We start from the raw sequence: 22,764 nt of genomic DNA, 5'->3' as shown, positions 1-22,764 counted from the left end.
TGGAATTTCTGGTTCTTCCTTGGTGGTATAGAGTTTTGCATTCTCGTGGTTGACTCTACTGCTGAGATTTTTGCTTTTTCTTAATTTGTTCAGGAATATAAACACTCTTGCTTTCTCTTTCATTCTCTTGTCAGTTGTGCAATGGTTTTCTCAGAAACTCAGTCCCCTCCTTGAATATCAGGAAAGAGGAAGGGCGAGAGGCAAGGATGCCAGGGAATTGAGAGACATTCAGTAAACATAGGGCATTTAAGTGTGTATAGCAAGAATCAGTGAAGATTTGAGAGAACAAAAGAGGTCTTCACATGGCAATAATTTAAAAAATCTCTAATTAAACATTAGATATTCCTGTTGTTTAAAGTCCTCATAGTAAAGGACATTTTTACTTATCATCTCACCTTTCAACCTCAGTCTAGCTAATTCGTTGCTTTTCCTTCTTTCTCTTATCGTCTTAGTCCTTTACGACTTCATTTACAATTCTCTAATATAATTTATTTTACTCTTGATTCTTTGACTTCCACTGACATATACCCCAGGATTTTTATTTTCTCCAAAGTAAAAATATTCATATCAAAGAAGTTTTCTAAACAAATATTTTACCCTGTTACCTATGAGCAACACTTAGCACATAACATGTGCTCAGTAAATATAGCACTTAAAAATGGAGTTGAAAAATGGAGATAGTAATAATCATTATTATGATTTTACTAAAGGGAAGGACACTGATCATGGGAGGGAGACATGGTTGCAAAGCATCACTCTATTGTTTGCTTAGATAGGAGTTACTTAACTTTCTCTTCTCATCTATAAAATAAGGTAGAAACTTAGTATCTACCTCAGAGGGTAGTTATATGGATTGCATGAGAAAATATATAATTTATTTAACACTGTGCCTGAAAATACTTAACATTTAATGTATTTTAATTATTATTATTACTACTCACAAAGTATATGCTAGTTCAGTAAATACATTTTCAAATATTCAACACTCACAATCAAATATATTCATGACCTTCTTTCCAAACCCACTTCTGAATGTCTGCTACAATTGTCTGCAAAGGGGAGTCGTTTTCACTAATGAATCTACTGGGATACAGGAAAAAAATATTAGAAGATATATATATCCTAATATAAATATTATATAATATATGTTCAACATCTATGTCTTATTTCTTATTATATTAATATATAATATATAATATAAATATAATACATATCCTTATTTATCATATCTTCTCTTAAATGTCTATATTTAAATATACTTTAGAATGTACATAGTATATTAGTACATGCAAATAATTTATAAGTAGACAAAATATACCTATATTAGAAAATTGATGGAAATTTTTTACTGATAAACTATGAAATTAAAAATAAAGTTTGGAAATCAATATATGACTTTCTTGCCACAATAATATTTAATTTACTTTAAGATACCAATTTGAAAGGCTTTAATAAAACTTTTAAAAATAGCAGTCAATATATGGTATAGGAGAGTCATAGCATGAGCCACTACTTGAGCATAATAGAGGGCCTGTATAATAATAATAATTATAACTGGTAACATTTATTAAATGCTTCTCATGCATCAGACATTGGGCTTAGCACTTTACATATATTATCTTATTTAAATCACACAAACACCTATGGTTACTATTACAGTCTGTATTTTACAGATGAGGAAACAAAGTCCTGTAGAGGAAAAGTAATTTTTGCAAAGTTACAGAACTAGTAAGTAGTAAAGTCAGGGTTTCTATTCGTGAGGTCTAGTCATTCCATACATTACAGTGCATGAGACAGTCTAGTTCTAGTAATTCTGTCACACTTGACAAAATCCAATTTTTAAAATCTGTTCATGGACCCAATCTTATTTGAGCCTCACAGCTAATCTTCGAGTTATAATTAGCCCTTTTGATGGAGAGCACCATTTCATAGAAATTGATGTATCCAAAGCAGAGGCTCATTAGTTCACTAGTCAGCAGACTCTGGGTAATCTTCGTTCTCATATATAACTGTTGCTCTCTGTGAAAACCTGAATGCTGACAGTTGAAACATCAGAGATGTGATATATTTGTCAGATGCTTACACTTTAATCTCCGAATATCAACAGGAGTGTGTCTGACATATTTTTTGTTTCTGATCAAAAGTTATTTTTTTAATGAAGTCTAAAATCTGTGAATTACTCAACTTCAAATTACTTGTGAAGTATAAATTCTCTTTCTTGTCTTAATGGTCACTAAAGTCCTTTCATCAAGTTATAACATGTTGAGTAAAGAAACAACTAACAGTTCCTTCTTGTAAAGCACAAACAGGGGATGGATTTACTATAGTTCGCTGACTAATACCCTCATTCATTTTAAGCTCCAGAGAAAACACAAGCTTGTTTTTATACTTTCATTAATAGGCACATTTACTGCAAAAGAGGTAGTCATAAATAAATATGTTATGGTAGGTATAGCATACATATTTATCTTTCTAAGTTTTCACAGTAAATATTTGCTATTAAGTAGGAAGGAAAAAAGGGAAGAATGATTCTTTGTACTTTCTGTAATTTTTGAAAGAGATCTGGAGAGATTTGTAAAAACTTTGAAAATTCCCAACACCAAAATTTCATAAGCAGAAGTAAAGTGGAGAGGAGGGCAATTGTCTTGTTCACACAGGCCTTAAACTCTTCCATCTAAAATAATGACATGATGAAAATAACTTGGCTTTGGCTTGAATGGTCAGGAAAATTATATAAATTCTCCACAATGTAGAGTTGGACCATAGCATATATATTTATAGCATATGCCTTAGCACTCTAGTATCTAGAGCAGGGGTTGGCAAACTTTATTCTATAAATGAACAGAGAGTAAATATATTAGTCTTTGTAGGCAATAAAGTCTCTGCTGTAATAATTAAGTCTGCCATTGCAGCAGGAAAGCAGCTATAGACAACAGTAAGTGAGCAGGCAGGGTTGTGTTGCAATAACGTTATCTATAAAGATAATCAATTTTGTAATTACAAATTTGTACTTAATTTATTTTTTATGGCTGAGTAATATTCCACCGTATTTATATACTACCTCTTCTTTATCTAACTGTCTATTGATGGACATTTAGGTTGTTCCGTATCTTGGCTATTGTAAAGAACTCTGCAATGAACATAGGGGTGCATATATCTTTTTGAATTAGTGTTTTGGATTTCTTTGGATAAATACCCAGAAGTGGAATTGCTGAGTCATAAGGTAGATTTACATTTATTTTTTTGAGGAACCTCCATACTGTTTTCCATGGTGACTCAATCAATTTGCACCCCCACCAACTGTACACTAGGGTTCCCTTTCTCCACACCCTCGCCAAAGCTTGTTTGTTGATTTTATTAATGATAGTCATTCTGACAGATGTGAGGTGACAAAATAGTCACGGAGATGTGAAATACGACATAGGGAATATAGTCAATAATACTGTAATAACTATGTATAGTACCAGGAGGGTACTAGACTATTTGGGGGAATCATTTTGTAAATTATATAAATATGTAATCACTATGCTGTTTTCCTGAAACTAATACAAAATAATTTTGACTGTTAACTGTAATTGAAAAAAAAAATTAACTAAAAAGAAAAAGAAAAACAGTCAAATTGAACAAGGGTTGAATTTGTTGTGAGGGCCATAATTGATCCCTACTGGTTCCAAAAATCTTTCAACACCAATACTTTTTAATAGAGTCTACATATAACATGTTCATATGTATAAAGGTGCATGTATATACAGGTTTCCCCCTTATCTAAAGTAGAGCATTCCTATAAAACTTTCATAAGCCAAAATGGCATAAGCTGAGGAGTATCCTCTGCTTATCAAAAGTCTGCATTAGGCCACTTGGCTTTTATGAAAAACCTACGTTAGAATGGTAACAACTTTTTTGTAAAAGTGAAATTCTCTTAGGATTCTTTTCTGTTAGCAAAAACAGACATACCTATAATAATATCTCTGATGATGGAAGTCTTATTCAAATCTAATTTAGTAAACTGAATCCTTCTAAATTATTTCTCATTTTCAAATTAATTCTCTCATTTAGGTGTAATATCAATTCCATAAGGCAAGAAGGGTAAGCATTATTATGCTTTCATTTTGCAGAAGATGAAACTAATTAGTAGAACTTGAACCATGTCTCCCAAAACCCAACCATAAATTGTTCTCCTCTGGATGATTTGAAAAGTATCAATTATAGCAAATTTTGACCCTCACTCTAAGTTTATGCCCAGATCTAAGTGCTATCATTTAGGCAATATAGACACCAGGTACACCTAAATCTGGAATTGTAGTACCGTATAATTAAGTTTTATATTCATTTCTATTTCCTAACAAATGGAGTTCAAATGTTTTGATTACAGCGTCATCTTTATTATATCTGTATCTAGAAGATTAAACATTTTTTCTCCCATATCAAACAAGGCTGGGCTTATATAGTGTTAACTCAAAGCATTTTTACATTTTTAATGGTCAAAGGGAGGCCCAGAACTGAATTAGGGGTAAGAACTATATGAAGTTGAATTACTCTAAAACATAAAACAGGAAGATTTTTATTTGATTAGTTAGCTGATGGATTTGGCTTCTGAAGAGAAAAAGAGAACAGAGGAAAGAAAAGAAAGGAGAGGGGATGACTAACCAAAATAAATGGAAAAAATAAACAAACAATTTTAAGAAAGGGGTGGCTGATATTGTTTCAAGTCCTTTGCATGTGGTGAGGTAAACAGCCCTTCTACCCCCATTTTCCCAAAGCTTTAGTAAAGTCTGCTCCATATTATAAGCCCTACACAAGTTTACATAAGTTAAGAAAAGAAGGCAGTATCCCTTTTTGCGGGGTGGCACTGTCTGAGGTTCTCTGGACAGGAAAGGAAAAAACCACACTTGGATTAAACATTTATTTTCTGAGAACGAACCACTGGGCATTTCCAGTATGGCAGTGGCCCAAAGTAATCAACTTGCTCACCAAGTGGCTTACTGATATATTTGAGCAAAAGTGCTTTTCCGGAGGCCACCCTGAGTGAGGCTGTATTGCAGCCCCTGTTTATTTTTGTCTTCCACTCCCATAGCAAGTTAATCCATCCTTAAACCAAACTTGGTCGGCTTGTGCTCAATCCTGAATAAAAAGTTTCTATCTTATAATAGATTTCTGCTGGAATTATTGCCTTGCTTTATCATGTGGTCAGTCTAACTGAGTCCAGTTCATGATGGGAAGTTCCAAAAATATGGTCATTTGGTCTCTGTGGCTGAGCTTTCTCTCTACCAGAGTCTAGAACCCAGGAGTCACCTGCTAGGGACTGACAAATTTCTCAGTGCATCTTTTTCCACAAATGACATCTGCTAGATCATGTGACCCAAGTGGCAGTTCCACTTGCACTGTAGCTTAGATCTGCCGGAGAACTCTTTTTTCCTCTGGACCCCCATCAAAGCTGATATGTTTTCATGGTATCCAGAATGTGAGTCAGAGCATAATCTTAGCTGTGAAATGGGTTGCCCACAGAGAAAAGAGACTTCCAGGAATTAGATTTCTTGGTGGAAGAGGCAATATGCACAGTTTGTCCTTTACTTTAAGGGAATGTCCTGATGCATCCCTGACTTCTGGGCCCCTAAAATGTTTTATTAAAGTGGCAGGTCTCTAAATATTTATAGGATTTATTTACTAGCCTCTGCAGCACTTATATCTTAAACGCTTTTGCATATTAGTCACCACTAGCTTATTCTGGTCAATCAGTATGATGTCAATGGTGTGTTAGATCAGTGTAATATTCTGCAGGATATCAGGACTGTCCAGATCACTTCACTATATTATGACAGAGAGAAGGAGAATTAACATAACTCTGGGGTAAAACTGTGAATTTGTTGTTGTCCACTTACTGTGAATGTCAACTGTTCTGATCCTGAATCCCAGTGGGATTAAAAGGATACATTCACCAAATTAATGGTCACATACCACATACTTCAAGCCATATTATATCAATCTAATCTAGCAAAAAATATCTTGTTTGACATAATAGCTCCGATTATGGTTACTCCTTGGTCAAGCTTTTGAGTCTATATCATTCTTCAAAATCCTTCTGGTTTTTACAGTAGCCCAGAGCAGCAAGTGAAATAGAACTACAAGAAGGACTCTCGCTTCTGCTTTCTTTATATCTTGTAATGTTTTAATCTTTCTTCCATCTCCCTTGGGATGCGATATTGTTTTTGATTTACTATTTTGGTCAGGTGGGGGATGCAGTTTCAGAGATTTCCACCTGGTTTCCCCAATCTACTAGCAATTACCCCACAGGCCAAGGACCCAGTGTAAAGGTTATTTCAATTGCCACCGAGGTCAATTGCAAGTATACACTCATGGACTGAGAGAATGACCACCAAGTGAGTTTATGGACTTACTAGACTCACTGGAACCGGGGAACATACTGATGCCTCAGGTCTCTAGGTATTAGTGCCCTTTGAGACACTGTCTTCTATTTATGATCTCCATAACTGTCATTTACTTAAGTCCCCTTGACTACCTTTCTGACCTTGCTGTTAGTTATAACAGTTGTGACATCCTAGTTTCTGGCAGTTAAGTCTGCTATGTAACTTCTATTGCTTTAGAGCCATTATCTCCATTGTTATCAGTGAGCCAAAATCCGTGACAGCCTCTCCAGCCACCTGAGCTCAAAGATGTTGGTTCCTCTTTCTCCATCGCATCCCTACTAGCTTTGGTAAATAGCATGACTTCTAGGCATTTTGGTGAAACCCAATCCTCTTCCGGGTTTCTGGCCTTTTATATCTGTACAGCTTTCTCACATACTTGAGCATATTTCTTTCATAATAAATATTTAATTTTAAAATAGTATTAGATATAGAGAAAAGGTACAAGGATATTACAGAGTTCTCATATACCTCACAGCCAGTCTCCCCTACTGTTAACCTCTTACATTACTCTCCATAATTGTCACAACTAATTAACCAACATTATTGTTGGCTAAAGTCCATCTTTTATTTACATTTCCTTAGTTTTTACTTAATTTTTTTTTCTATTTCAGGATCTCATCCAAAATACCAGATGACATGAATTCATCATGGCTCTTTAGGCTCCTATAGACAGTGACAGTTTCTTAGACTTATCTTGTCTCTGATAACCTTGACAGTTTTGAAGAACACTTGTTTTGTTGAATGTTCCTCATTTTGTATTTAATATTTTTGATCATGGTTAGACTGGGGTCCTGAGCCATTAGACCCTTTCTCTACCATCTGTCATGGTATCTCATACACTTCAGCTTCACTCATCATAAGCTGTTAGTTTTTTCAGTCTTCTAGAAACCATTCTAGGAATGAATTTGCACCACTCCCTGGGATCCTAAACAAAGTATTAAATATTATATACCAGGAGAGTGTCCCCAAATCAGTAAACTCTCCTTTATCCAGTCTTGTGTTCTGGCTGGTGGTATTGATAACTGTAGAAAAGACAGACTCCAGAGAATTAACAAAATTGTGAGGCTTCTCTTGATATCCATAGGTGGTTGATTTTGAGAAGCAAGGGGTTTTTTGAGGGGCACATAGTAAGAAGGCGGTCCACAAAGATGCATCTCTTCTTTTTTCCTTTCTATAGGCTCTTTTCATTGGGCTGACTTTGGGAACAAAGTTGTATTGTGCTCTCTCATTGAGGCTTCTATTCTGTGGAAAGATGGGATGTAAAATCAACTTATAGAAATATTTCTTCCAGAATGATTCAGATCCTAAAAATTATTGAGAATGTCTCTTATTCTAATAAGTAATGCAAATTTTTCTTCACACAGAATGACTATTCCCTGGGTTGAAACTTTGTAATTCACGACCTTTGGTGTGTATAGGCAGCAATATCTTGTTACTAGATAAAATAATGCTTGAGAAAAGCCAAGTTCAAAAATAAATATACAACCGAAAGAAAAAATAGGCCTGTTTATGTGTAAATTGCTTAGTAAAAGATTTTAAAATTTTGATGAAGATTTTCTTATAAGTTGTGTATTTATAAGCTTTATATCTTCAGTTGTCAGACTATTTATTGAGTTATCATTTATTGAACCAAACCTGTATGCCTGATACTACATTAAATACTTTAAAAGCATTATTTTATTTAATCTTCACAACTACCCTTCATAGCATTATTTCCATTTGACAGCAGAGGAAATGAAGTCTCAATGTTTTCATAACTTTCCTCAATACTTAGTGTGGAGCAGAGCTTGGAAAAAAAATCTAGATTTGACCAAAGCCATGATCTGTCCACCTTGATACCCTGTCTTCTTAAAACTAAATATTTACTTCTGCCTTACAAAGTTACTAATTGATATTTAAAAGCCCCCCCCACTTTTTTAAAAATTTTATGCCAGGTTTTTCCCCTCTTGACAGTGAGGTTGACTTTAATCCAATTGGCCTTTGAGGCATTCTTATTCTTTAGTGACTAAAAATAAACACATTAAAAAGGCTTAGTGGCACAATTCAGGGCATCAAAACATATCAGATGCAGTATATAGGTTTTCTTCCACCTGAGTGGGAATGCTGCGTATGTATGGGAGGATTCTTTTTCACAAGATGTTGGAGAATATGCCCATTCCTGATTTCAAGCATTTCACCAGTGGAGACATTGCCAGGGAGTGGGGGCTATAAAGCAGAACATTTGGAACCTCCTGTGATCAGAAACAAAGTACCAATCACTGGCCTTAGAGTTGGCCTGAGGCAACTGCAGTAAGTCAGCTCAATTTATTCTTCCTTTCTAGGGCCTGACATATCCTCTGTAGACATATGTCTTGGTTTGTTTGGGACAGCCTCAATTTATATCTCTGCCCCAGTATTATAGCACTACTCTTTTCAATGTCAGTGTTCTCAATTAAGATGATGAATTATAAATTATACGATGTTTTTAGTTATAGACGACAACCTTCCTATCTTTCCATCACCACATCTCTACTAGATTATAGGTATCTTGAGAGTATGAAGCATTCATTTGTTTTTGCATAGCTCCTTAGCGCTTAGCTTTGAATTTTTTTACATAGCTCGTACTCAACACTTGTTTTATTAAATCGATTCTCATATTAATTCTCCCATAATCAATAAAGAAAGCAACTAATATGTATAGAAAAATTAGCGTGTAGTAGACAAAGTCTTAAGCACTGATTTGTATTATCTCTCTTGGTACTCATAACTACCCTCAAAAGTATTCCTAGCTTACCTAAGAGGAAACTCAGAGAGATCAAAGTTATGTAGTTAGTAAATAATATAACAAAAATGCAGTTCAGTTCTATTGATGACTAAGATGAAGATTCTATAATTATTCTCCATTCTTTCCCCTGATTGCATATACCAGTATCCTTGTATGATGCTTTTACAGTTTATAATACATAATAGCATGGAAACCTCAAAACAGCCTTTTGAAGTAAGCTATATTATATTCATTTTAACAAATGTTTTTGTTTCTGTTTAACTCAAAATCATGCTGCAGATCAGCAATAGAACTATGCTCAGATTCAATTCTTTCACTTTAAATCCCAAATTCCTTTGATCCAATATATATATATATATATATATATATATATATATATATATATATTTTAATATTGAAAATGGAGAAATAGCTCACCTGGTGATAGTCTTAGCATTTTAGGATTAATTGCACATTCCCACTCCATCCAACCCTTCTTCCTCAGGAATACTACATCCAGCCTTTTCATTGATATAGATCATGAATTCTTAAAAATAAAAACAGTGCATTTATTTGTCTTGCAAGGTATTTTTCTGAAGTTGTTATAAAAGTGCTTATAATTAAAAATTTCACAGTATATCCCTCTCATTTGATAATTTTTGCTACCAACCCAGGCTTTCCTGGGTTGGTAGCAAAAATTAGAAAAACATTAACTATCCCAGACAGATCTCACAGATCTCAAACAAAGTTTAATAATTTGAAAAGATACTTGGCAGTGTCAAGGAGTGGGACTTTGAACTTGAAATGTAGTATGTAAACACATACTATAATTTCGTCCATACATAGATATATTTTAAAATAAGTGGAAATTATCTTCTTCAACTTATGTTCGTCCCATGAAGGCACTGATATTGTAAATGGTTCATAAACTTTTCTTTCTAATCTTCTAGAATTTTAAAATATAGTACACAGAAGGATCATTTGCAAATGTGTTTTCTTACATTCTTTTCCAAGTTCTAGTTATGATATTCCACAACGTTTTTTCTTCATGAGGGGAAAACTGCAATAACATTGATTTGGAAAGCTCAACACATTTGTAAACTAGGCCATACACTTGCTTTTTTAGAGTAAAAAAGGACAAGAAGTTATTTAGAAATTATAATGGCTGCAAATATCTACAGTTTCACAAAACAAAGTCAGCTTCAGGCTTGCCTGACGGATTTCAGTGGAGCTAGAATTTTTAGCACTTTTATAAGAACATTCCTATCCCAAAACAGAAGAGCCGATTTAAAAAGAAAAAAAAAAAAATGAAATGAAGTGTAAAGTAGTTGACACATATCCCTAATACTCAAAACAATTCAGTAAAAAGGGATCATTTCTATTTTAAAGATGAGCAATTGAGTATCAAAGAACAAACTAACTCATTAAGGTGATAAAATTAGTAAATGTCTGAGCAAAAATTTGAGCTTAGCTCTGACTCAAATCCTTTAGTTCTCTTTATTAGTGAATAATAAAACCTTCTACTTATTGACATGTGAGTATGCATCAATCACTTGATTATGAAATTTAAGTTTGTTAAATTATTCCAAAACCATAAGCAGAAACACCAAAAGCAAGCTTCGATTAAAAAGAAAAAGATATACAAATGAAACAAAATAAATTTCAGTCTCCTAGCAAGGGAGGACTAGCTAAAAGTCTTTATATGGAAATTGTATAGATATGCCTATAGAGCATCTGCTGAAATTTATGGTGGCAAAATGCACCAACTTATTCTAAACCCTCCCCCCGCCACCATGCTGCCCACCATGCCTTGTGTATGACTTAGGTATTATCTTGAGTTTCATGATGAAGAAAGAAAGACATCAAGTAAATCTCTCAAAGTCAAAGTTGGTAGAAGACTGAGATGAAATTTGAATTCAGGGTTTTTTCTTTTGCTTGTAATGTATGACTAAGCATTTCACATTAATTTAAACTGTTTCTAAACAAGCACCTGGAAAACTGAATCCTCATGGGAATTACTTTTATGAGGAATTTTCAATGTATCATGAACCAAAAGATGACACTATCCAAGGCCTGCCAGTTTAATAGTGAGGAAATCAAGTCTTAGAATAAAGTTAGGAAGTATGGAATTAGAATAGAATTTCAAAGAATTATTTCTTAGAGTAAAATTCCAAAAGATACACAAACAGATATTACTGAGAGACTCAGCACTCGAAGAACAGTGAGTGACCAGTGTGAGAGGAGATCCATGATTACTATCTGAATCTCTTAAGAAGAAGGACAACAATATCTTTGATTTGTCACTAAACACTCTAGAACATAATTTTATAAATCCTGGCTTTTAATGAGTCACTGTGGAAAAACTATACATTATATTTACCATGCACAACACATTTTTGCAAAGTTTTTTTTTTTGATGTTGCCTTTGAGGCAAGGACATATTTATATGTATATTTTTAGTGATGACAACTATACAGTAAATTTCAGTTTAAAAATAGGCAAAAGTCATTCATAGTGGGGCTAGTGATAGCAGGAGTGGCACAAAGAACACTGAAATTGATAGGAAGTGAGAGACTAAAGAGTTTTCATGGTAACTGATAAAATGCATCAGAGCTTGCCATATTGAGTGTTTGAGTACCTTTCCAAAGAATCTGAATAATAAGTCACTCACTTTAAAACATGTTTGAATTCAATTGAAATTTTATTTGTTGAATGATAAGGTACATGAGAATATGACAATATCATAGATCGACTCCAGAGACCTTGGTTATCACTACTCTATTTCACTGGAGATGTGTTGATTATGAATGTTGAGGTTGACAGGTAGACCTAGATTTTTCTCTAAGATATTTGAACAGCCTCCTCATCAAAGTTAGAAAAAGTAAGTAAGCTGAAATTATCTTTGTAAGAAATAGTACAAAAACCCACATAGAATTTAGAGTCACTCAGGCTGACTTCAGTCTAAACCCACCACTTAGTAGTTATATATCTTCATCTTGACCTTGGACAAAGCACTTTTATCTGCAATCTTTTTCATTTGTAAAATGAGACTATTGACACTCATTTGTGCAGATTTTTATAGTCATATGAAGTCCAAAATGTTATATTAAAGTGTCAGCACACAGTACATTTGTCCTCTTCTGAAGCTTATTCAAAAGTTCTACCTTAATGCTGAGAAGCCTGAACCAAACAAGAAATTCTTTCCCTTTATGCTTATTTAACAAAATCAAGCTCCCATAGATCATGCTGGTGGTTTTCTCCTTTGCCATTCAATAATGGAGGGATTGCTCAGAACCTAAGGACAAGCAGCAAAGAACCTTGATCCTCACACTCAATTGCCTTCCCAACTAGATAGTTCATTTAAATGCTCACTTATTACTCTAGAGTTGTACTGCCTTTAGTCTATTTTAATATTAAATAATGGTCTCTGCAGGACTCTGTTATTTGCCTTTAAAGTCGTGAGTCACTATCTCTTCATATTTGTTAAGCGTATGTGGAATGAGTGAATAGTTTTAACTGCAGTCACATTTAGCTGCAATGAATCTGATAGGATAAAATGCCATTTTCTGTTTTTATTTAGATGAGAACATGTGTTTAGAGATAGATAAATATTTCAGCTTTAAAAAAAAAAAAGCTTAGAAATTTTTTTCTTAGTTTTTCTTTTTTCCCTAGTAAAATAAGAATTTAACATAGATTATAAAGATAGAAGAGACCCCATGAATTTATATAATTTAGTTTAATTTATTGAGGAAATTTTAGGTACTGAGAGTAACTCAGAGAACAAAATAAAGACCTTTAAGAGTTTACATCCTTGTGGAAGAATGTTAACATATGAAATAACATATAGTACATAAGTAGGAGATACATTTTATTGGAAAAAAGTAGAAAAGAAGATTTGGAATGTGGTTGTTTGCAATTTAAATAGGTTGGTCAAAGAAGATCATATCTGAACAGACTTGAAAAGTTTATTTAGTTACTTACATTAGTCTAACTATCTAATTATTTATATGATATACCATCACTTTTATAATTGTGGTCGTTTACAACCAGAGACGTTAGTAACATGTCTAACATCACAAAATGGCTTAGTAAGAGGGTGGACAAAGAGACTTGCTTGGTCTTTTGTTTCGGGTAAAGGATGTTTTCCACTACATCACACCAGGGCTTAGGGAACAAATATTTTTTAGTGACAATACGTGAATGAAAAATAAGTGTCAAGTCCTGAGTGCCTCAAATTCTCCAGCCTTCTCAGGTCATTCTTTCTTTTAATATGAGAGAGAAAGACAGAGAGAGGGAGTAGGGGAGGGGGAGAGGGAGGGAGTGCAGAGGCAGAGGGGAGAGAGGGAGGGAGTGGGAAGGAAGGAAGGAAGGAAGGGAGGGAGGAGGGAGAGAGAGAGGAGAGAGAGAGAGAGAGAGAGAGAGAGAGAGGAGAGAGGAGAGATATGTTGAGAAAGAAAGAAAGAAAGAAGAAAGAAAGAAAGAAAGAAAGAAAGAAAGAAAGAAAGAAAGAAAGAAAGAGAAAGAAAGAAAGAAAGAAAGAAAGAAAAGAAAGAAAGAAAGAAAGAAAGAAAGAAAGAAAGAAAGAAAGAAAGAAAGAAAGAAAGAAAGAAAGAAAGAAAGAAAAGAAAGGAGGGAAGGAGGGAGGGAGAGAGGAAGGAAGGAAGGAAGGAAAGAAGGAAGGAAGAAAGACAAGAAAGCTCAGTCTTCTGACTTTGATAGAATAAGATTCCAAATGGTCTTCTTCCCCACTTCAACCTCAAAGATCATAAAGATTCTCAGGAGGTTTTTCTCCAATTTTTGTTTCTTCTGACTTCACAATCTTTTCTATCTGTTTTACTTCCTCCAACAGTTTTCCTTCCTCATTCCCCATTTTGAGCCAAAAGATAAACACAAACTTCTTTCCCTTAAATTTAAACATGAAACACAAGACCAGTGATATAGCAGGTTTTCCCTAAAGGTTGGGGTAAAGAAGGGAATTATGCTCTCACACATGACAAAAATGTCACATTTATCGGGGGATCTAATGTACGGCATGGTAACTATAGTTAAAAATGCTGTATTATATACTACTTGAAAGTTCTAAGAGTAGATCTTAAAAATTCTCACTCCCTGCCCCCACTAAAGATAATTATGTGAAATGATAGAAGTATTAACTAACCCTATTGTGGTATTCATTTTGTAATATGTATGTGTATAAAATCATCATGGGTATACCTTGAACTTACACAATGTTGTATGTCACTTAAATTCAAAATAAAGCTGGAAAAAAATTAACATTTAGTATTAATTATTCCCATTGTTAAAATCCCTTTGGCTCTCCCTTACACTCATATATTCTCACTGATTTTGAAAAATTTTCCTGTCACTAGCCAGAGTCTTGAGCCATTTCTTTGTCTTCACTCTTACACCAAGTCTCCAACATCATTCTTATGGATGAAAAAAAAAGTCTGTTAATATGCAGGCAGAGTTCTGTTGTCTTCACAGTTTTCTCTTTGGACCTACCATTTCTATACTTATAAAAGTACCAGCCAATCAAGAGACCACTATTGTGGGTCACGTCTTTTACAACTCTAGATTTGCAGTTTTTTGCTTTTATGATAGAATTATTTGATATGGTCATATCTCATCAGTCTCTACAAGCAGAAGTAAGCATTATAGGGAATTATCTTTTCAAAATAGGAATTATTCAGAATCCCTTGGAAGGCAGAAATGGCTATCGTCCCTTTGCAGTTTGCAAAAAAGCAACAATTTCTGTTCAGCTATAACTTGTCATCAGTTTGTCACCTAGGGATTTGTTTGATACGCTCATTAAGAGAAGAATTCTGTTGGGGAGACACCTTTCACTACCCAATTTAAGTAGCTTATCTACATTGTGGAATGTTCTTTGAGATACCCTCGATAAAATCCACTGAATTTTAGAAAATCATCATGTAATATTACAGTAGATTAATCTTTCTGAGGCACAGTATGGATCTTACCATTTCCTTGTTTAAAATCAAAACAAAACAAAAAAACAGACATTTTAACCCACTGCTCTACTCTTATTCCCACTGGCTTTCAGAACAGATGAGAAAAGGGTAATCTAGTGATAGTGCAGTCTCAGAATGGCCAAGGCCTGTCCATGTAAATTTTTTCCTCCTTTCTATCCCAGGCCAAAATAAACACGGTGTGCGTAGTCCACTATTAACAGCATTGCAACAATGATGTCTTTACTTTAGATGCCCTATCTTTCCAGTTCTCTATCCTTTCCTCTCCTTGGTAGCATTCAACATCCTCAGACTCTCTCATTATGACTTGCTCTATACAAACTGCAGAACTATTTTACACTACAGAGATTATTAATGATAACAATTACAAATCTAAGTTATTAGGCAGGTAAGTAATTGTATGGATAGTGGGGTCTTGTTAGGGAAGTGTGTGTGTGTGTGTGTGTGTGTGTGTGTGTGTGTGTGTGTTTCAATGGGAAAGAACAAGAGAAATTGAAGACGTGGAATGCTATGAAAGCCTCTCTTTTATACATTTTCCTCAAAGCATGAAAATATAGAAAATAACTGAGAATTAAATTAATACATTGATGCTTTGTTTATAATCAGCAAAATGCTGGAAGCAAGGAATACTTTATTATGAGAGGCATGAAGTTTCCTTCACATCCCAGATCATTAGCTGATCTGCTTCCTCACTGTTCTGAAATCCAAGACTAATTGAAATCATGTAGACAATACTGTTTCTTGACAAAAGTTAATTAAAACCAGCAGTACTCATCAAGTCTGCAAGTACAATTTCTGGTATTTACCCTTGGAACATCACTAATATAGCAATAGTGTTTTGAATAGTATACTATTCACGTGATTTGTACTTGTTGTTAGATGCCTTGTGGATTCAATATTAACACTTAGGTGGTGTTAATATTAAAACATAAAGTAACCAAGCCTCTGAAAGCCAGAGTTCTGATTTTCTGCTGAGACCATTATAAACAAAAACCTGTTGTATAATTAGAATACCTCAGGAGAAAAATAATCAAAAGCCTTAGGTTAAGTTAAAAATATTAAAGACCTACTTTTCTGTTAACACTGATCATATCAACTGTGCACAGTTAGAGGAGGAATTTAAACAGATCACAGATAGCTCCTGACAGAGTTTTTGCATGTTTATTTGTAACTAAAAGCATAATTCGGCTGTCAAAGCTTTCTATGGCCTAATTCAAATTCATGGAGCAAAGTAGGGGGAAAAGACAGTATCCAGACTAAATAAATAATCAAAGATTTATTCAGTTACCTAGATCTCAAAAAACAAACTTAAGAGTTTCTTCTGTTTGATAGGAAAGATTTCTGGCCTTGGGCATCATGGATAATTTTTGTTTTCTTTTGCTTTTAAATTATGTTTTAATTTGCAACAATAGCTACTCTTCATTGGACTCCAGGAACAAAGACTTTGGCCTCTGTCATCTACAACATCTGACCAACTCATGCAGACATCAAACATATAAATAGAGATTCTTTAAAATAGTTGAGGGTACTTGCAGAGTACAAAGTAAGTACTAAGGGAGGCTGCTTCCTACAGGAGTTGGGAGGGGATGGGGAGCAGAAAATGTGAGTATGGAAAGGCTCCATGGAGCAGAGGAGACATGAACTAGATCTTATGGATAGACAGGCTTTGTAGAGGTGGGGGTTGGGGAAGACCATTGAGAAGAAAAGAGAAGCATAAACGACATAGAGAAATTGCCCCCAAAGGCTTGCTGGAGATACTTCAGAACAATCAACAGAGTCTAGAGTCTAACAAGAGCAGAAACACGAACCTATAACTGGATTTTCATCTTCCTTTTCTCATTTGTCCTGGTCCTAATTCTAACTAAGCTTCTGGGTACAAGTGTTATAAACTGGTAAAAGTAAAAGAGAGATGGCAAAGATAAACGAGGGGATTACAAACAATTTATTAATGATTGGCAAATTCATTTTTCGAGGCCTAGAGTCAAGAGAGAATCAACTGTTATGTTCAGTAAGGCTCCCCTGTAAGCATAAATAATAGCCAATAAGGCAAATATTATTATCTTTTATTTTGCAGATCAGGTGAAAGGGGTCAAGAAGTCTGAGACACCTAAAGGCTCAAGAAAACCCTGTGAGGTTATTCTCCTGGTCACTTGAGGCTCAGAAAGATTAAAAGGTTTGTTAACAATAACACAGCTCTGTGAAGGTTGAACTAACTTAAGCAAAGTTCTCCTGATTCTTTGCTCCTTTCTCTTCACACCCACTGCCTTAGGCAATTGCAGGTCCACACCCTCTACCCTCCCTTATGCAGGAGAAAGACACCACTGGGGATTGTGTTTGCATTTTACAGATTCCATTTCACTAATTTAAAATGCTGAGGTGGTCAGCTTGTATCACTTCTGTTTCCCAGTAATGTTTAACCTTAAGTTAAAAAAAAAAAATCTAGGAGATAAAAGAGCATGTTTTCTGGCAAGTCCATTCCTTCCCCAGGGGTTATTAATTTCAGAACACATCTGAATTCCTTCTCTGTGGTATAGGCTTGAGTAGAGGAACAGACAGCTCCTGGTCAGGGTCAGATTTCAAATTTTTATTTGTTGGTACCAATACCATTATTAGGTTCTTCTCTGTAGTCAACTATTGAGATCTTCTCTGAATACAACTTGGTGTCTGAAGATCCACAAAGGAGCCTCTGGTCATCATTCTCTTCACAGAATCACAGTCTTCTCTCTCAGCAAAGCATCTGCTGTACTCAGCTTTGCCTTGAGAAACAACTCTTTCCCTGAGACCTGGTTGAGAGCAGTTCTCTGGTGCCATACTTCCCAGCATGGAGGTGAAGAACTTTGTAGTTTGGGATTATGTCGTCTTTGCAGCCCTCTTTATCATTTCCTCTGGAATAGGGGTGTTCTTTGCTATTAAAGAGAGAAAAAAGATGACTTCCACGGAGTTCCTGGTTGGAGGAAGGCAAATGAGCTTTGGCCCTGTGGCGTTGTCCCTGACAGCCAGCTTTATGTCAGCTGTCACTGTCCTGGGAGCCCCTTCCGAGGTCTATCGCTTTGGAGCCTCCTTCCTGATCTTCATGATTCCGTATGCTTGTGTCATCATCCTCACATCAGAGCTCTTTCTGCCTGTGTTCTACAGATCTGGCATCACCAGCACTTATGAGGTAAGGCAACGACTCCCTTATTCTTTTCTTTGGGTGAGTTGCTATTTTCTCTTCACTTAAACATTTCGCTGTTATTGTTGTTATTTTTGCCTTTTTCTCTAAAAGATGACAACACATGGTAGTTGAAAAACACTCACCTATTTTCAGAATAATTACATATTACAGGAAGAAAAGTTACAGTGTTATTGGGAAAAGTTTAAGCTTTGGATACAGACACACCTGTTCTTTCATCTGTAAAATAGAAATAATGAAGTCGACCCCAGAGGCTATTTCAATAAATAAATAAATGAGAACCTGTACAGGCACATCAAATGCATTGCCTAACTTGTAAGAGATTTTCAGTGAAAGAGAGCTGATGTTATTATTTGTATTATTATTAACATCATTCTTAAAATCATGCAGAAAATATACCATGATTATAGTCATTTCCTGGTAAGAAAACAAAGATAGTACAGATAAAATGACTTAGTCAAGATTGTACAGTGGATAAAACCTACTGAGAACCCATTTTTGTCTGTATCTCTTTCCATCAGATAGTAGAGCTGAGCACTTTAATACAAATTATTACTATCCGCCAATTTTTAGTAGGGAAATGGTAATGTTTTTGAAAAATTAGAAAATATTTTAATGGGGAGGAATTCCTAAATGATACAAATATGGGGATTATTTTAATGAGAAGAAAATGAGGCAGCAGTGTTTCACTTTGCAATTATTTCAATAAAAATATCACATTAAAAATTTAATTTGCATGTTCAATTATTAATCGGTTTGTATGAAAAAGGTATTTATTTTCCTTATCCAACATCAACCCTACTAAGTCATAACAGAAACTCTTAACAGATCTGTTTTTTTCTTTTTTAAAAAAAAAAATTCTACAAGCTAAATGATAGTAAAGGATTACTCTAGACTTCAAAAGCCTTTCAGGAAAATGAATACTTTCTAGATGGTTTTAAAACTTACAATTCCACAGATGGCGGGGAGAGAGAGAGAGAGAGAGAGAGAGAGAGAGAGAGGAGAGGTGGGGAAGGGAGAGAAGGAGAGAGAGAGAATTTGGAGTTAGAAAATAGAAGTTCAATGTCTAAATTCATTGCTTAATAGCAGATGACTTTGTGTAACTTACTTAGCATTATCAAGCTCCACTTTCCACACAGAAAATAATAGTTCCCCTTTTCTTGAAGATTTAGTTAAGCGTGAAAAAGCTTTTTAATTATAAAAAAATACTGAAGTGTGAAAAAGCATTTTTACCAATAACCATTCCTTTAATAAATATCCATTAAGCCTCTGCTATGTTCTAGACACACTTATAGGCCCTGGAGATATAACACTGGACCTAATTGCTACCCTCATGGAGTTTACTTTAGAGCAGAGAAGGGTAGTCAGTAAATATACTATATAAACAATAATAATGGAAATTTATGTTATTTTACTGTGTATTAAGTAGTGCTCTAAGTACTTTACATGTATTAACTCATTTGGCCTTAAAAATAATCTTTTAGGTAGGTACTAATATTATCATCCCTATTTAACACTAGGAAACTGAGGCACACAGTTAAGTAACTTGTTTAGTGTAACACAGCAAGCAGTGGCAGTTTTTAAAACCTGGCAATCTAACTTTGGAGATCATATGCTGAATCAATATGCTATCCTGCCTTACTAAATATGATAGAAGAAAAGTAGATAGGATAAGGTAGAGAGAAGGAGTTCTGGTTTGGGTAGAGAATGTCAAGAATTCACATAGGGTGGTTGAGTTAGTCTTCAATGATAATAAGGCAGTTAAGTGGAGACTTAGAGAAAGCAAGAGATTACATAATACATGGAAAGAACATTCCAGGCTGAAGGAGCCACAAAAGGCCCTAAAAGAAGAGTGTAATTGGCATATTCGAAGGACAGCAAAGATATCAGGTGCTCAGAAGATATCAGGTGCTCAGAGACAGATGAGATCAAAGAGGTGAGAAGCCACAGTTACATTGGGTAGCACTTCCAGTGGGTATGCTGTCAGACAGAGGGAGTCCTTTGTATATCTGTGGGGCAATTTGATTGCCACAGTGACTGACTGAGGTGTGGAGGAGGACGAATAGGATTTAGGAAGCAGGGGTAGGGACACCAGATATCTTGTAGTGTGTAAGATGCACATATACAATGAGTAATTGTACCATAGGCTTAATAATGTCCTCATGCTTAAGACCTATTGCAAATATAAATTAGTAGCTTAAAATAAGAAGTTATACAAACACTATAAATTAGTATATTTTTCCCAAATTAAAATGAAATAAAAACATTGTCTAGAAATTATTTAAAAATTTACTGAGTAATCCATCTGTTCCATTTGTGTTAAATTCCTACTTAACTGTAACTGGGTTTAGTAAAGTGATTTAGTTGCTATATTAAACCAGCTGCAGATATGTAACTGGAGATTCGAGATTCCTTTTTAATTGTTAAATTAGTACAGATATAAAAAAAACATTTGTAATATCAGTGCCTACATGGGACAAACATGGATTGAAGAAGCTAATTGCCTTTGTTTTAAAATATATCTATGTATGAGAATACCTATAGGATGACGTTATAATATGCGAACTTAATTTATAAAATTTGTTGCCCTCTATATGTTATTAAATTTTTAATATCCTAATAATAAGAAATCAATATTATATAAAGTATATATGAAGATATTTTGGGATTGCCTCTTGCATTGTAAGAATGGGCAGTGTTGCATAGGGGTTAAAAACATAGGCTCCAGACTCAGTCTATTTGGCTTTGAATGCTAGCTCTGACACCTGCTATCTGCACAACTTTGAGAAAATGACCTCACTTCTCTGTATCTGATTTTGACATATGTAAAAGAGTGATAATGAAAGCATTTATCTCAAAGGATGTCTGTGAGGAATTAATGAGATATTATATGCAAATATTTTTACCACAGCCTAGCAAATGGTAAATGCCACATAAGAGTTTTGTATTATTGTTGCTGTTGTTGTTTATACCACAACTCAATCCCTCCGTAGAAGCTCAAATTCATATTTCTTTGTCTCCCCCACCCCATTCCCTGTTATCTATCCATAGATACTCTTTCTAGGATCTTTTTAAGTACTAAAGACTAAAAGAGGTAGAGTCTTATTTCCCCACCCCTTGAATCTGGCCTTGTGATTTGCTTTGACCAACAGAGTGTGGCAGAAGTGATACATGGGGCCTAGGCCTCACTAGGCTCATAGGTTCTACCTTTGCTCTCCTGGAATGTTCTCCTGATGCTGCCATGTCATGTAGCTAGCCCAGTGGGTCTATCTTTCAGAGCATAAGTGGAAACCTACAGGAAGATAGAGGCCCCCTAGCCAGCAGCCAGCACCAACTACCAGACATGTCAGTGAGGCCATCTTAAACCTTCTCACCCAGCCGATCTTCCAGTTGATTGCACCCACACGAGAGTCCTGGGGAAACAAGTAGAGGAATCACCTAGCCAATCTTCAAAATTATGAGAAATAATAAATCCTTGATTTTTAAGTCTTTGAGTTTGGGGGTGGATATTATACAGCAATATCCTACTGATTTAAATGTTTTGATATACAATGGTATTTCAAGCGTAAGATATGCCATCTGTGTTACTTTATCGCTCTCCTGTCCCATGTCAAAGCATAAGGAATTGTTCTCACCCTCAAGTTATAAATTAGGATCAGCTCATTTACAGTATCATACATTTTCATTAGTTCCACTTGGACAATTTATAATTAGTCTCATCATGTTGTCTCACTTAAGTTACTGTTATTTTCTTATACCTCTTATCACCCATAATAAATCCAGTCTGTTATTATTTACTCTTAATACTAGATTAGAGGCTGGTGTCTACCTGTTTTCTCATTTTCCTTGAACTTTTTAAACTAAATGTCTTCTGAACTACTTACTTCTTTTTAATCCAAGCTTTTTCATTGTGACAATGCACAGGGTACCACTTTTCTATATCTTTTTTTTTTTTTTACAGTGGTTTAAGCATTATAGATTACTTTTTTTTTTATAAATGGCTTTCTTTTTAATTTTCCTTTAAATTACATTATTAGTATTATAGTAGTTATATTTAAATTTGGGGAAATTAGTGTGTAAGTATAAGATATCATTATTGAATATTATTTTAATATAGTAATGATGTTATAATATGTTTGTTGTGGAATAAATATTTAGGGTCTGATAGGGTCTGAACCAATGTTATGAAACCTTTTAGGTCATTGTAAGGATTGGCTTTTACTCTTTGTCATATGGGTTATTACAGTGTTTGGGCAGAGGATTCTTAGTATTACACTAGCTGAATGTAGAGAATGATTATGGGGTTTGACTACTGAAGCAGAGGGGTCTAGTTAGGAAGCTATTGCTGTAATCTAGGAAAGAGATGATGGTATTAGAGTGGCAACAGAGGAGATGATGCAAGTAGATATATTTTGAAAGTGGGAGGTAGGCACTAGG

The 22,764-nt window shown here is 34.7% G+C and overlaps 1 protein-coding gene across 3 annotated transcripts in view; it reads left to right on the top strand.

The window, feature by feature from the left end:
* Nucleotides 1–22,764, top strand: part of SLC5A12 (solute carrier family 5 member 12) — a 69,863-nt gene that overhangs the window by 10,651 nt on the left and 36,448 nt on the right. The window contains exons 1-3 of one of the 3 annotated variants that reach the window (XM_039866009.1): nt 16,598–16,698; nt 17,230–17,328; nt 18,050–18,315. In XM_039866009.1, coding sequence (XP_039721943.1) covers nt 18,082–18,315 — 234 coding nt within the window. In that variant the 5' untranslated portion in view covers nt 16,598–16,698; nt 17,230–17,328; nt 18,050–18,081. Of the gene's footprint in view, nt 1–16,597; nt 16,699–17,229; nt 17,329–17,690; nt 18,316–22,764 lie in introns of those variants that run through there. The other 2 variants (XM_039865999.1, XM_039865989.1) reach the window with 2 other exon arrangements.

Source organism: Pteropus medius, unplaced genomic scaffold, assembly GCF_902729225.1.
Source record: "Pteropus medius unplaced genomic scaffold, Ma_sr-lr_union100, whole genome shotgun sequence".
Classification (NCBI taxonomy): Eukaryota; Metazoa; Chordata; class Mammalia; order Chiroptera; family Pteropodidae; genus Pteropus; species Pteropus medius.
Note: the sequence above shows the minus strand (reverse complement) of the source record. Positions and strands in the feature narration are given on the sequence as shown.